This window comes from Phymastichus coffea, unplaced genomic scaffold (assembly GCF_024137745.1).
Source record: "Phymastichus coffea isolate CEN01 unplaced genomic scaffold, Cenicafe_Pcof_1.1 PCOF00001, whole genome shotgun sequence".
Classification (NCBI taxonomy): Eukaryota; Metazoa; Arthropoda; class Insecta; order Hymenoptera; family Eulophidae; genus Phymastichus; species Phymastichus coffea.
In genome coordinates this window covers 15,346,051-15,362,764 of record NW_026706812.1, presented here as the reverse complement: position 1 = coordinate 15,362,764, position 16,714 = coordinate 15,346,051, and the positions used below count along the sequence as shown (strand labels likewise).

The following is a 16,714-nucleotide window of genomic DNA, read 5'->3' as shown; positions in this document are numbered from 1 at the left end:
TCAGAGCAACCCTGAGTTTACGCTTACTCCAAGCGTACCTGAGAGTGACCCCGACGTCACACAATGATTGACAATTATAAGAAATTTATTTTGAAAAACAAGGTTATAATTTAGTTGAATTTATTGACTTTTGTATCTTCAAATACTCAATAATCTACATTGCATTCCATTGCTGATTATCAACATTATTGGAGCTTTCGTTGCAAAAATCCAACATTGGTTCAATGAAGATTACCCTTTTCATGTTACAATTCTGGATGCAATAACAATTGAATATATTGGAAACCATCCGATAAAATGTTCATAATACTTTAAATAAATGTGATACAAAAATAATTTGTACATTTTATCATTTTTTTAACCAAACTAAAACTAAACCAAAACCAAAACCAAAAACCAAACCAAAACCATACCAAACCAAACCAAACCAAAACCATACCAAACCAAACCAAAACCGTACCAAACCAAAACCTAATCAAAATAAACCAAATAAATACAACCTTGAACAATCCAAATACTGAATTGTAAAAACCAAATTAATGTAATTAAATATATTTTTTAGTTTAATTGCAAACTATTGTGTCATTGAGTTACTTAATCGAATACACATTTTATTTGCTTTTGTAAGTGATACATTATGGGTCGACGAAAAAATACAGACACAGAGGCAGAGACTACTCGACAGAATAGGAGAATCCGAGAAACAGAATATCAACGTCGTAAACGACAAAATGCACGCCAGTTAATCATTGACGATAATCGTATTTCACAAGAAAATATTGATATAGTTGAAAAAGATTACTTAGGACTAATGAATATTTTATGCGAACATTGCCAAGCTCAACATTTCGAAAATGAAAAAGTTTCAAACAAGAAATTTTCTTTCAATGATTGCTGTGGTCATGGATCAATAAAATTGGATAAATTTCCAGATTTTCCACATGATCTTTTAAATCTATTCAATGGAGAACACAATAAATCATCCAATTTTTTCGAACGTTTACGTAATTATAACAGTTCATTATCTTTTGCTTCATTCAATGCTAATTTAGTTCATTTTAACACGCGTCGACCCAGTCCATACTGTTTTCAAGGACAAATATATTATCAAATGAACACAGCTTTACATCCAAGCGATGATGAAAATCCATCATATGGACAACTTTTTTTTATAGATCAAAGCGAAGCTTTAGATTATCGAATCCAACAAAATCCTCTAATAGATTATGAATTAATGGGAATCTTAGACAGTATTATTCGTGATAATAACATTTATGCTAAATCCTATGAAATGATGAAAGATGAAATATGCATACAACAAATAGTATCAGACATGAGAAACGAATCATCATCATCAGAACTACATTTACTATTTTCATTAAAACCTGGACAAGATATGCGTAGATATAATTTTCAACGAGTAAATGAAGTTGCTGCAATATTTTCAACAACTGCTGATGGAGAAATTCCTGAATCATACATTACTGTGAGGAATAAAAATACAAAAAAATTACAAACTGTAAGTTCCTTAGATTCTAATGTTGAAGCTTGGATTTATCCTTTATTCTACCCATATGGACCACACTGTTGGCATCATAACATGCATCGCGTTGATAATAATCGCAAAATCACGCGCTTAGATTACACTAGACATAGGTTACCTATTAGGGGCGATGAATTTAATCCTATTATAAAAGGGCGTAAACTATTTTAACAATGGGTAGTAGATAGTTATGTAAAAATTGAAAGAGATAGAATTGATTATTGTAAGAATCATCAAAAAGAAATACGGGCTGATACGTACAAAGGTTTACATGATCACATGAGGATTTGTGCAAATGATGTTCATGGTCAAGTAGGCAAGACTATTATTCTTCCTTCATCATTCAATGGATCACCGCGGCATATGCAACAATGTTATCAAGACGCTATGGCTATAGTAAATGAGACAGGAAAACCAGATATTTTTCTCACAATGACATGTAACCCTAATTGGCCAGAAATAATAGAAAATTTGTTTCCAGGACAACAAACTGCCGATAGACCAGATTTAGTAGCAAGAGTTTTCGATTTGAAAAAAGATCGTTTACTAGATGTTGTAATTAAACAAAGTTTATAGTCTCGTCTGAACCTCCGGCGAGTAAAGACGTGTTTACAGTCAGGAGCGTGAACGAGTGCTTACCACAGCGCATGGTAGTACAGTACACGCTTGTGACTGTTTCTATATAGTGCTGTTCTAGTGTATAGTGATAGATAGTGCGTGTGCACTATCTTAGCTGTGCACTCTCAAACCTTCAAGATGACATCTGACTACAGGGGCCTCATCTCTCAAAGTACCTCACCTCCAAATGGAATAAACCCCTCACAGATCCAAATCAATCCCAAAGTGTCTTACTCCAGAGTAGCGCAGATCACTCAATTTCCCAAAAAAGATCAAGCCATTGTTACCGATGCTATTGAAGGATTAACAATCAAAGATTATACTCTCGCCATCGGAGCAATTGTCAAGCCTGTCAACATCCTCTTTGTCTCAAGAATTTCGAATAGCAGAATCTGTGCATACCTAAGTTCACAGGAATTAGTCGACAAGCTTACTGAGCCGGGCATGAAAATAAACATTGATCAGCACATTCTTACGCTACGACCTCTGATATCCAAAGCAAAGAGAACAATTATTTCCAACGTTTGCCCTATTATTCTTCATTACATTATCGAAGATGAAATCAAGGCCCTCGGCATCACTCCACTTTTGCAAATCACGTGTATCAAAGCTAGCATTAACGAGCCGGAGTATGCTCATGTCTTGAGCTTTAGGCGACAAGTATATATAAGCCCTGAAGACTTCGAAAAGCTCCCGAGTAGCATGAAAATCGAGTACGACAAAACAATATATTGGATATATTTCTCGAGCGGTAAAATTGGCTGCTTCTTATGCAGAGAAGAGGGTCACGAGGCTAAGGACTGCAAAGCACACGAAGTAAACAATAGCGCAGACACAGATATGGTAGTAGACTCAAGTAATCACCAAAACAAAAGCAATGTAAGTGACATCGGCAGAACCAACGCTACTACAGAAGTAGCAAACACACATAAACAAGAAATGCCCCCCCCCCCCTCAATCCTTCCTATGAATCCAGCAATGAAAAGAACTTCTAGTGTTCTCTCCGGCTCTACTTTATCAGCATCTGAGAAGTTTCAATCGACGGAAGAAAATCCCGATGGTCAAAGTAACAAGAACAAAAAATCAACAAATGGAAAACATTTGAAAAAAGCAACACCAAATCAATGCACGCAGGATAAAATAAACACTTTACTCGCTCCAGCCAAAAATTTCCTCTTAAAAAATAGAAATGACTATCCACTTGATTTCGACAAACTTGCCGTCTTCCTTAAAGAATCATATGGCAATCCAAACTTGAGAGAATTAGCAGAAGGTCTTACTACAGATATTCAAGGACTTATCAAGATGCTCAGAGACACATATCCATATGTAATACGCAAACTAAAAGCTCGCATTACGAAGATGATTAGCAAACTCGAGAAACTAAACTCTATAGAAGAGGCTGAAATTACTGACAGTTCAAACGATGAATCCGACCATCACAGTTCGATTTCCTTATTAAATTCTCAAGATGGGTGAAAAAACAATAAACAGACAAATTAAAATTCTCTACTGGAATGCTAGAAGTTTCCTAAAACGTAAAGACGAATTGGCGTCAGTTCTTATTGATATTGACATCCTTGTCTGCGTTGAAAGCTGGCTTCACGAAGGGATCAAGAACATCAACTTCCCAGGTTTTGTCAACTACAGGCTGGATAGGACACACACAACAGGTGGCGGTATACTGCTCTTAATAAGATCAAACTTAGCCTATTGCGAAATTAAAAACTTAAAAGTTCCTGACAGAGCGTTTGAACTATGCGGAATTAAAATTAACAATATTACACCACCAATAAGTCTAATCGCATGCTATAGAGTCCCTGGTCTCGTCTTTACATTTGAAGAATGGGATATGGTTTTTAATAACTTTAAAAATGAAAACAACTGCATTTTTGTCGGAGATTTCAATGCTTACCATATTGATTGGAACTGCAATAAAACTGACGCTAATGGGGAAAATTTACTTGAATGTATAGATAAACACAAATTCTTTATACACAATTCTGACACATACTCCCACATTGATTATACTTCTTCATCGAACATTGATTTAATCCTCTCGACTAAAAATATAGCTGATAAAATAGACATCCAAGTAAATGATGAAACTTGGGGCTCTGACCATTACCCTATCTTTGTTAATTTCAGCGCCGAAAAGTATATTTATCATAAAAAAAGTCATAGAATTAGATCTACGCAAACAAACTGGGTCAAAGTTATACAAAACTTATCAGACTCATTTGAAAATTATCTAACTAGCGAATTCTGAAACCTCAGTGCGAGCGATAAATATGAATACTTTGTTAACCATATTACTCGAATAGTTTCTGGCAGCACACCCAAAAAGAAAATAGTAAATATTAAAATCCATCGCAACCCTGTAAAATGGTGGGATAAGGAGTGTTCTGAAGTCAAAAGGCACAGAAATTCAGCCTTTAAAGCATGGGAAAAAACGAAAAACCTTGACGATTTAGTAGAGTATAAAAGGTTGCTAGCTTTATCAAAAATAATCTTCAAAAAGAAAAAGAAAGAAAGCTATGTCAAGTTTGCAAGCACAATTAACTTATTAACTGATGGTCGCTATGTTTGGAACACCAGTAAAATTTTGCAAAATAAATGGATTAAGGTTAATGTCTCGCACGTACCGGAAAACTTACAGATTGACAAGAAACTAGAAGCGCTCAATAAGCTATGCCCTGCTGTTACATCGTGTCCTGACATCAATTACTTACCGTCGTGCCAAACAAACGATTTTCTTGAATGCCCTTTTAACTTTAATGAATTTAATCATGCTTTAGACTCTCGAAACACTAGCTCATCACCCGGTCTTGACGGAATAGACTATTATACGCTGCAAAAACTACCAATCAAATATAAGCTTCTTCTCCTCGACATTCTCAATGAAATGTACACCACTAGCGATTTCCCGGCCGATTGGAAAAAAATCTTATGTGCATCTCATTCCTAAGCCTGATAATAAAGGTTATAGACCTATCGCTCTTACATCCGCTCTATGTAAGCTGTTTGAAACTATGATAAAAAATAAACTCCAATGGTGGGTTGAGACACAAAAGATACTTCCAGATAGCCAAAGCGGCTTCCGAAAAGGTCAATCTTGTCAAGACAACCTACTTAATTTAACGATCTCGGTTCAATCAGCTTTACGTAGAAAGAAAGATGTATATGCTGCTTTTCTTGACGTTAAGGGAGCATTCGATAATGTCAACATTAAAATACTACTCGACGAACTCGCGAAAATTGGCTGCCCTCTTATGTTAATTAAATTTATAAAGTTTATAACAATGGAAAGACAAGTCTTTGCGGATGAAATCACAGAACCTAAAATAGCATATAAAGGTGTACCGCAAGGAGGAGTCTTAAGTCCGCTCCTCTATATAATTTTTGTAGCTAATATAATAAAAAACATATCAAGTAGAGTTTCAATATCACAATTCGCAGATGACATAGCGCTTTACTCTAACAATTTAAAATCTCTTCAGAAAGCAGTTGATCAAATAAAAACAAATCTCACAATTATAGATCTACTTCTTGCTCCAGAAAAAACTATTTTCATTCACTTTAATAATAAAAATATTAAGCCCGGAGAAACAGTTATTAAGGTGGATAAACTAGTAATAAAGTCCAGCGAATCGATCAAATTCCTCGGAGTAATTTTTGATTACAAACTGACCTTTATCCCACAAATAAACAAAGTCATCTCTCGATGTGCCAGAGCATCGAATTTGATTAAATACTTACAAGGAATTTGGTGGGGTGCAGACCCAACGACACTGTTAACACTTTACAAAAGCTATGTTAGGTCGATAATAGAATATGCGCTATATGTATACTACCCAAAACGCAAAGAACAGCAGGTTAAATTAGAAAGAATACAATTCAACGCTATCAGACTTGCACTCGGATTCCGCAAAACGACTCCTACTAGAATTTTATTAGCTGAATCCAAACTACCTACCATTCACGAAAGAGCCAAGTTTCTTTGTAACACTTACATAGCAAAAATTCTATCGAATGAAAGCCTGGCTATAAACAAAACTGTCGAAAAGTTCTATACCCAAAACCATAAAAGCAAAAGAAAAAAGAAAAGGATCTATGAAACTTGCATCGAAAACGTAGTTTGTCTTGCAAAAAATATAATCAAGACACGAAATTATAGTATTTATATGTATGACTACAGCATCATTATGAACCCAGTCCCGTTTAAGAAAATAACTGAAATAAAACGACAGCAAAACACATCTTTGAAGCAAATATGTAATGACTTGAACTCTCCAAATTCTAAAATATTTTACACTGACGGCAGTAGAAGTGACTCCGCTCTCTCTACTGGCTCAGCCTGCGTAGATCTCAAGGAAAATATTGTAATTAATAGAAGCCTAAACAAAAAAACTTCAGTATTTTCCGCCGAATGTATAGCAGTAAGAGATGCGTTAGATCTGGCTCTTCATAACACTGATACCTGCAATATCATTATGTGTGACTCGCTCAGTCTTCTCGAACGCTTACAAAATCCAATGATGAACATCAAAACTAACCCTTACCTATTAGATATTAAACTTAAATATTTTCAATTTCAAGACCAAAAAAGTGCAACTGGAGACATTCAAATCTATTGGATTCCTTCACACTCAGCGATCACGGGTAATGAAATTGCAGACGCACAAGCTAAACATGCAGCAAGTCGTAGACCGGTTGACTTAGATAAACTTCCCTTCTCCGACTTGAAAGAATCTTTTAAATGCAGCATGAAAGACAATACCAAAATGACACTCACAAATACTGACCTGGATAAAGGCAAATGCTACTTTGACCGCTATTATAAAGACTGTAACAAACTATGGTTCCAAGGAAAAAAGCTCTCGCGTGAGTTTATAATTACAATAAACCGGCTGAGAGCAAATCATTACAATCTAAATGCGTCTCTCGCTAGGATGTCAATTATCGGAGATGCCAGTTATCCGTGTTCATATCCTTCCCAAGATATTGAACATGTATTGTGGGATTGTCCAACATATTACGATCAAAGAATAGAACTGTATGCTCAACTCTCACAAATTAATCTTCAGTTTCCATTGTCCATCGAAGCGATAATTAAAGAGCCTGATATTGCTGCGTGTTCTCGCATAATAAATTTCCTCAAAAAATGCTCGCTACGCATTTAATCTGTTTAAACTAGTAAAATATAAATATCACTACTGTATATATTCCAATGCTAAAACTCTCCATAAGCGTATATAAACATGTATATTAAGTGTATATCAAGTTATTATTACCTACTGTAAAGCGAATAAATCTGTAAATGATTTGAAAGCTTCAAATAAAAAAAAAAAAAAAAAAACAAAGTTTATTGGGAAAAGTTGTATCTTACGTTTATGTAATTGAATTCCAAAAACGAGGATTGCCGTATTTACTAATTACATTAGAGCAAGGATACAAAATTACTACGCCTGATATAGTTAATAAATTTATATCAGCTGAAATACCAATAAATTACAGCGATTCCCGTTTATACGATATAGTCATGAGAAATATGATTCATGGACCATGTGGCGACTGGTGCATGATAGAGAAAAAGTGCTCAAAACATTTTCCAAAAGAATTTTATCAAAATACTACTATGGATGAAAATGGTTATCCACATTATCAAAGAAGAGATACCGGTACTTATGAATGTTGTAATGGACATACAGTAGGTAATAGGTGGGTAGTTCCATATTGTGCTAAATTACTTCTAATTTTTGATTGTCATATTAACGTGGAAATTGTTTTAAGTATTACATCTGTTAAATATTTATATAAATATGTCTATAAAGGACACGATGCAGCTACAGTTATGATTGGACAAACGGAAAACGGTACCACTATTGATCACGATGAATGTCATAATTTCATTGAAACACGTTATGTTGGTCCAGTGAAAGCATGTTACAGAATTTTCAGTAAAAAATTGCAAGATAAGAGTCACGTCGTTACAAGATTATCGGTACATTTGCCTAATGAACAAGCAGTAATTATTGCACAGGATGAAAATGAAACGTCTTTATTAGCAACTTTAAATAATTCGAGCAGTATGTTACTTGATTATTTTTAGTTGAATGCAACTAACGAGATAGCAAGGCAATATTACTATACTGAAATTCCTAAACATTTTACGTACAAAAAAATTAAAGTCGATGGTCAAATGTTTCTTCATGGGCAACTCGAAAAAAACATCTCAATTGTATAGGCCGAATGTATTCAATAAGTCCAACTCAAATTGAATTATTTCATTTCAGATTATTATTACTTCATGTCAAAGGGGCTACGAGTTACGATGGCTTAAAAAGAATAGATAATGTATTACATCATTCTTTCACAGCAGCATGTCTAGCATTAGGAGTTATAGAAGATGACGATGAATGGAACAAAGCTATGAGGGAAGCTAGCCTTTGGATGATGCCTAGACGCCTCAGACATTTATTTGTTGTTATACTGATTCATTATCAACCGATTTATCCAGAGAAATTATGGGAATCCTTTAAAGACTCTATGTCTGAAGATTTTTCGCGTAATAACGAATCTAATATCAGTTATCAAATGGCTTATTCTGACATAAATAATATGTTAATTAAAGAAGGAAAAAGTTTAGCTGACTTTCCGACAATGGATCAAAGTATTATGACATGCATAGTTGATACTACGAATAACTTTGACAGAACACAACTATTATGAATTGGAAATAAACAATATGAAAAATTGAATGTAGAATAAAAAGAAATAGTTAATAACATTATTGAAGCATCACGTTCTCATAATTATACTGGCTTAACTTGCTTCTACATTGATGGACCAGGAGGATCTGGCAAAACTTTCGTTTACACTACCATATATAATCTTCTGATGTCAGAGAATATCAAATGCTCCACAATGGCATACACCGGCATTGCTGCAACATTGCTGCCTAATGGAAAAACGGTACATAAGACATTCGGCTTACCAGTTCCGATGTTTAATGATTCCTCTTCAAATATTAAAATACAATCAACTGAAGGTATGCTTTTAAAAAATACTAAAGTATTTATTTGGGATGAAGCACCAATGGCGCCAAGATACGCTTTAGAAATAGCGAACAGAACCTTAAAACATATCATGAACAGTGATCTACCATTCGGTGGGAAAATAATGGTTTTAGGGGGTGATTTTAGACAATTACTTCCTATTAAAGTTAATGGGACGCGTAACGAAATATTAAATTTGTCTATAAAAAATTCTCAGTTGTGGTCATTTTTTTCTATATATAAGTTGAATACTAACATGAGAGTTTTACCACATGAAATTGAATTTGCTAAATATTTATTGCATGTTGGTGATGGAACATTAAATGAACAAGATGATAATTTACAACTTCCACAACACTGCTATACTATCTGCAAATGAATGCATCGTTCAACACATTTTTGGTGAGTTGATAAAAGACAAAAAATTTGATGATATTAGTAATTGTGCTATCCTATCTGCCAGAAATGTTGATGTGGATGATATGAATAATAAAATTACTGATTTATTAGATAAAATGACTGAACACATATACACGAGCATAGACAGTATAGACAATTGTGACAATGGTGAAATGGGAGATGTTCTTTTACCTGAGTACCTTAATTCATTAAACCCACCTGACTTTCCTCCTCATAAATTACGTTTGAGAAAATTTTGTATAGTTATGTTAATCAGGAATATTAGTCTCAGTGAAGGATTGTGTAATGGAACACGGTTGCAAATAATTGATTTTTCTAATCATTTATTAAAATGTAAAATATTGACGGGAGATAAACGGAATAATATAGTTTTTATTAATCGGATTACATTGTATTATGAAAATCTATATCTCTTAACTTTTAAAAAGCGCCAATTTCCAATAAGATTGGCTTTTGCTATGACGATAAATAAAGCACAAGGACAAACTTTAGACAAAATTGGTATCGATCTTCGAAGAGATGTTTTTAATCACGGTCAACTTTATGTAGCAATGTCTCGAGTAAGATCATGGAATTCATTGAAAATATATCTAGGAAATCAAAGGCAAACTGCAGTTGTTAAAAATTATGTTTATACAGAATTATATCATTGAGATTGATTCAATTCATTCGAAAATTTTATGTTTTATTCTCATATATATATATATATATATATATAAACGATACATTTCAAAAATAAACGATATATACTTTAACTTGAATTCTTTATTTAATCTACAATTAAATCACATGTGACGTACACTTGTGCGCGCGAAGCGCGCTGTGATGTCCTAGTATATTTATAAGAAGGATGCATAGTTTGCTTTACCATAATTCAGTAAGAAGAAATAGCTATAGCAAGACTATCCCCTTGTGATTCATCATGGCGTCTATTAGAAGAAACAAGAAGAGCATTCGCGCTTCGAAGTATGTATGGTTCTCGGATAATAATCAAATTCATCATTTTCCTATTGAAGATAAAGACTCGAGGAAAGGAGTGTGGGAGCAGCTTGCGCGAGATCGAGAACGCTTCCAACATCGTATTATGCAACTAAGCAGTATAATATCGCGAGAACTATTTAAAAATCGTATAATAATGATGAATCATATTCTTGAACCTATACTAAAAAATCATTGTATAGTATATACACTTAACAAATTAAAAATCTAAGTGGAGGTGGAAGAAGCAGCAAGTGGAGGTGGAAGAAGTAGCAAGTGGAGGGAGGCGGTCGTGCCGGCTAGAAAAAAGTGTAGTAGTGGGGTAAAGGTCTTAAGAGAGAGAGAGAAGAGCTCGGGAAACGTCATTCTGTTAGAAGAATCATTACCAGTAGTATCCACTTCCTTCTCCACTATTCTCAAGTCTTCGATAGCAAGATGGACTTAGAAATGTTAAATAAAATAGCTATGAAGCCCTTTGATCCACTACCGGAGAAAAATCATTATGAACTTGAAGAAAATCATTGTTATTTAGTAACAAACTTTAAGGAAGAAGATAACAATCGAATCATTCTCGAGCTCGATTGTGAATTCCAACTTATTTTACCAGATCGAATTTCAAGAGCCATCATGAAACATTATGATCTTTATATATTACTTTCAGATCATGTACAAAATTATTGTTTACAGATTGAATATCATAGCGCTGGTAGATTTTAATTTATTATTTAATGTAACAACAATGTATCTTTATTTCAATAAAGTATGTACAATAAATTTATTATAAAATATATTGTGGAGAGGTAAATGAGTCACAGGTGTTTCTACTAAAGTAGGTTTCGACTTGTTCTAATGGACTCACAAGTGATGATGCTCAAATGGAAGTACCTCACAGGTGAGAGCGAAGGTTGGGGCTCTTACCATTAAAATAAAACAAAAATTATTTATTATTATTATGATATTTATTTGAATAAAAGTTACTTTACATAAACGTCTTTATTCTTTCATACGTATAAAGTCTTATCTATCCATGAATTGTGCGAATTGTCGAATCCCAACCATTTAACGTATACTTGATTACCACGTTTCCTTAAAACTTTTTCAATGAGATATACATCAGGATACATAGCTTTCTGTAGTTCTTGCTCGTAAAAACCTCCAACAATTGGATTGCCTTTATAATCTCTTAAATGATAAGTGATAGGCTTTGTCTTCGCAACTCGTTGAATAGTAAAAATCTCAGTAGACCAGTTAGGAGTGTATCCTTTTTCGAAAACGTATTTAGACTTGCTCACACGTACTTTATCGCCTACTTGAAATTTAGGGCTCTTAACGAAAAGACGTCGGTCGTAAGAGAATCGTCTCAACACCTGCATTTCATTCTCTTTAGTTACGTCTTTAGGCTTCATATCTATCGTACGATGTTTTCGATTATTGTAAGATTTCAATAAATCAGCTAGAATGTTGATCCATTTGTAATTTCCTTGAAGACTGCATTTTTTCCACATGACATTTTTTAGCATGCGATTGAAACGTTCACAAATAGTTGCCTTAAGATTGCTATAGGTTGAATATAGATTTATTTTATACTTTGTCATTAGTCTTTGAAAATTTGAATTGTGGAATTCTTTGCCATAATCCACATGTAGATTTCTAGGAGTACGTCCTTTTTTTAATATAGACTTCATTGCATAAGCAACATCTACACCAGTTTTTTGTTTCACAGGAACTGCCCAAGCGTACTTTGAAAATATATCAATAACAGTTAGTAGATATCGAAAACCTTTGTTTTCTCTCGAGTAGCCTTGCGTCTCTACAAGATCAGCTTGCCATGTCTCATCTATTCCGCGTACATCAACTTTTCTACGGGGATAGTTTCGACGTGCTGGTTTATGTAACTCATCCACTACTCTTTGATGTTTTATTTTAAACTATTTTTAAAGTTGTTTTTAAAATGTCAAACGGTCCAATAGCTTTTTCTTTCTCTTTATGATTACTAATATTATCTTTTTCTAACTGAGTAATAACTACTCGATGCTTTACTAATTCTAATCTTATTGTATCCAATGATTTTGAGAGATCATTTATCATACTCGTAAGCGTAGTAACGTTAGCTTCACTAGTTTTTCACAACGTTCGTAAGTTTACAGCATCATTACTCTCCTGAGAATCGGCTATATAACAAATTCTTTTGTCATTCGCGTCGTATTGTCCGTCTTCAGTGATATTAAACCCTATACCAGGAGGACCTCGATTACCCTCCTTTTTTTTATTCAATATACGTCCAAACACATCAACACTTATTTTATTACTGAGTAATATTTAGGATTCTCTTAATATATATAGCCAGCTTCACGTAATTCTTGAATAATTGAATGAATTTCATTAACATGACTAGAATTACCGGCGGTTTGGATCATTCCAATATACATAATCAAATAACGTTCCTTTTCTAGCTATTTTACAGTTAGGAAAAAGACCTCTTCCATCAATAGTCGATTTTCGCTTCTTAGCGCTACTGCTCAAAGATAAATTTGGACCAATATACTTTTTGAATTTATTTACATGCTTATTGCGATATTCTCCATTTGTTTCGTATCTCTTTCGATGAGCGTTAGTGATTTCAAGAATTTTTATATAATTTTCAATATCCAATGAACTGATTAATTTAGAATCAGGTTCTTTACGAAAGAGAAGTTCCATTAAACCAAGCGTCTTGCTGTATGCTTTATCATTCACAGTCACGTTATCGTTTTGGAAGGAAATTGGAGAATTGCCTATGACATATGTATTTTCATGTAAACGAACACCAAATGTCTTGTCTAAATTACTTTTCTGCTGAGGTTCATGCAATAGTCGAACATAGTTTCCTACAATCGAATCATCCAATAGCTGTTGTTTCTGTTCTGTAGTTACATTTGAACTACTTTTGTTCAAATTTATAGCAGTTGTATCAAGTGATGATTCATCATGATCATCATCATTATCATCAATAGAAATATCAGACTTAAATGTAGTATCAAGCGGTTGTAATGTAGAATTTAATTCATTAGCAGTACTATTGAAATATCTAGATTCGTAGGGAATGTCAGTTGCTACTTCTGACTTGAAAACATTATCGAACTCGATTTTCTTTTTCTTTTTCGTTGGCTGTTCAGCAGTAGTAGCGTTACTTTTATCAGTAGTTGCCTCTACGTGTTTCTTCAATGGATCAACCATAGGTTTAAAAGTTTCATGCAATGTCATTTCTAAATCAGCTTTACCGCGTTTTATTAGTTGATACTTGCGTCTTATGGCATTACGAGCCATGGATAATTGCTCGAGCACCTTCTTTTCTCTTTCAAAGTCAGCCATGTTTACGTTTCTAATTTCTGAAGTTAAATAACCTTCATCCACTCACTCATCTATATTTATAGCAAAAGAATCAAATCTCTTTCTATATCGTCCATGATTTATTGGTCTGTCTCTGTCGATAACCAAAAACCCATGATTATCGTCTCTCCAACATTTTGAACAAATTGCTTTAAACTTCTCAAAAGACATATCTGAGTTAACATGATCATTGTAAATGTGCTTAATATTCACGCCATCTTGTCGAAACAAAACAAGTAAATTCACATTATCTCGAATGAGATGCTTCGGAACGCGAGCGTACGATTGACAGAGATAGAAACTATCTACTTTTTTATGTCTACCCATACCGAAGAATGCTCTTACGTTATCTTGCTTCTCAGTGGCTATATCGTCAAAAATCATGATAGAATTTGGTCGTGTTTTATCTGGTGAAACAACTGTCTCATGCTCGCTGAAAGCATGATACTCTATATCATTAATAGGCTCTAATAAATCTTTCAAAAATGTATATTTAGGCTGATTAAGGGATTTTGAGTAGACATATACGTTTTCAAATCTGAGACCATTAGGATGAGTGATTAATGTTAATAAACAATTAGTTTTTCCACAATTACTAGGTCCGCAGAAAACGGCACGGATACTATTAGGCAATAGTTCACCATGTCTTTTTTCTTGTTTTTCCGTCTCCACCACTCTATCGAAATTAATGACTTGAAGCTTAAGAGGTTGTTCTTTGATATCCATGTTGTTAACTCATCATCGACACCTCAATGAATGAGTTTGTTAGGTATAAAAAGTCTGCTTATATATCTTTTATTTCATTAACATGCTGTCTTTCGAAGAAGTATGATCACGTACTATAAAAGAAAGACTGGTGGTGATCTAGTGAACAAGATTATAAATAACTTGCCTATTGAAGCTCACTTACCTGGATATCAGTATTGTGGTCCTGGTACAAAATTGAACAAACGATTGGCACGTGGAGATCATGGTAAAAATCCACTAGACGTTGCTTGTAAAGAAGACGATATTGCTTATGCGCAAAATCTGGAGGATATTGCGACAAGAAATAAAGCTGACGAAATTCTAGCTAACAAAGCTTGGGAAAGAGTGCAAGCTAAAGATAGCAGTTTTGGTGAGAAAGCAGCTGCCTTTACTATAGCCAACATTATGAAAGTTAAAAGTAAGCTTGGTATGGGTGTTGCTATGAAGAAAGATAGTAAGAAACGAGGTAGAGGATTTAAAAAACGCCAAGCACGAAAGACATGAAGAAAAATCAAAAAGCCGTCAGTTACATTGAATAAAATTACACAGGCCGACAAAATTTTAAAAATGGAAAAACCCAGAAACCAGACAGTACGTTCCCAAACGTTTTTGGTGCGCTGAAACCGAATCTGACCTCAGAATTGCTCCATCACCCTAGGTTTTCAAGAAATCCTAACCTAAAAGTTCAAAAAACACGATTTTTCACTATATTTCGCGTAGTATTACGTCGTAAACCAATTTTATTTTAGAAAATGAGTAAAGCTATCTCAAAGTACTACTCTTACCCTTCAAAACCCTTTTTTCAGATTTAAAAAATCTTTTTTTTCCATCGAGATATCGTAGATTGAATTTGAGTGATTTAGCGATTTCGTTACAGCACGAAATAGTGGCGAATTTCCGAATAAGGAGTTATAGTGTAATTATATGTTTTTTGGGTCACTGAATCCAAATTTAACGTCAGAATGACTCTATAATCTCAATTTCCTTAACCCTAGAGCCCCATAACCTGCGACGCTGTAACCCCTGACGGACATACCCCAATTTCCTTAACCCTCGAGCCCTTTAACCTGCTGCGGTATAACCCCAGACCCTCACACCCCAATTTCCTTATCCCTCGAGCCCTTTAACCTGCTACGGTATAACCCCGTGAACCTAAAAATCACCATGATGACTGTTACTTTTGTAAATGTGATACTTTAGGTTTTAATCATAATAACAAAGCTTCTCTCCTTTATACGAACGTTTCTAGTGTAACAGCAGCTCAGTATGGAAAAATAGAAAGAAAAAAAAATTCTGATTCTGAGCCAAAAAAACTTCAACCAATAGAAGTTCCGGTAACAGACAAAAGCAGCAGTAGTGATGAAGAAGATTTTTCTGACTCAGAAAAGCCCAAACTTTTCGACCAAAATTCTTTGGATGATCTGATCCGTGATTTGAATTTTCCGAAAGATTCTTTAGAACTCTTAGCTTCAAGACTAAAAGAAAGAAATCTTTTATTACCTGAGACAAAAGTTTCTATTTATAGGAAGAGAGATATTAAATTTCGGCCATATTTTACTTGCGTGGATAACCTTGTTTACTGCAACGATATAAAGCATCTCATCAGTTTATATGGAGTGCAAGGAGGTTATAATCCAGAGAACTGGCGACTCTTCATGGATGCATCTGTACAAAGTCTCAAGGCAGTACTTCTGCACAATGGGAATGAGTATGCAGCTATTCCCATTGCTCATTCCACTGTGATGAAAGAGTCTCACGATAACTTTCGATTCCTTCTTGAGAAAATCAATTACAATGAACACAAATGGCTCGTTTGTGGCGATTTCAAGATGATCAATATATTAGTTGGCTTGCAATCTGGAAATACGAAGCACCCCTGTTTTTTGTGTCTCTGGGACAGTCGTGCACGAGAAGAATATTGGGTTCGGAAAGAATGGATGAAAAGAATCGGAATGGTTGTTGGATCACACAATGTCGTCCA

At 34.3% G+C, this 16,714-nt stretch overlaps 2 protein-coding genes across 2 annotated transcripts; both read left to right on the top strand.

Annotated features, from left to right (window-relative positions):
- Positions 1 to 637: 637 nt before the first annotated feature.
- On the top strand, positions 638 to 1,714 carry LOC131666563 (uncharacterized). Its single transcript, XM_058939390.1, has one exon. The coding sequence runs from the start codon at positions 638 to 640 to the stop codon at positions 1,712 to 1,714; it is 1,077 nt and encodes a 358-aa protein (XP_058795373.1).
- Positions 1,715 to 9,088: 7,374 nt separating this feature from the next.
- On the top strand, positions 9,089 to 9,598 carry LOC131666496 (ATP-dependent DNA helicase pif1-like). The gene has a single exon (XM_058939262.1). It carries the CDS (start codon positions 9,089 to 9,091, stop codon positions 9,596 to 9,598), a length of 510 nt encoding a protein of 169 aa, XP_058795245.1.
- The last annotated feature ends 7,116 nt before the right edge of the window (positions 9,599 to 16,714 follow it).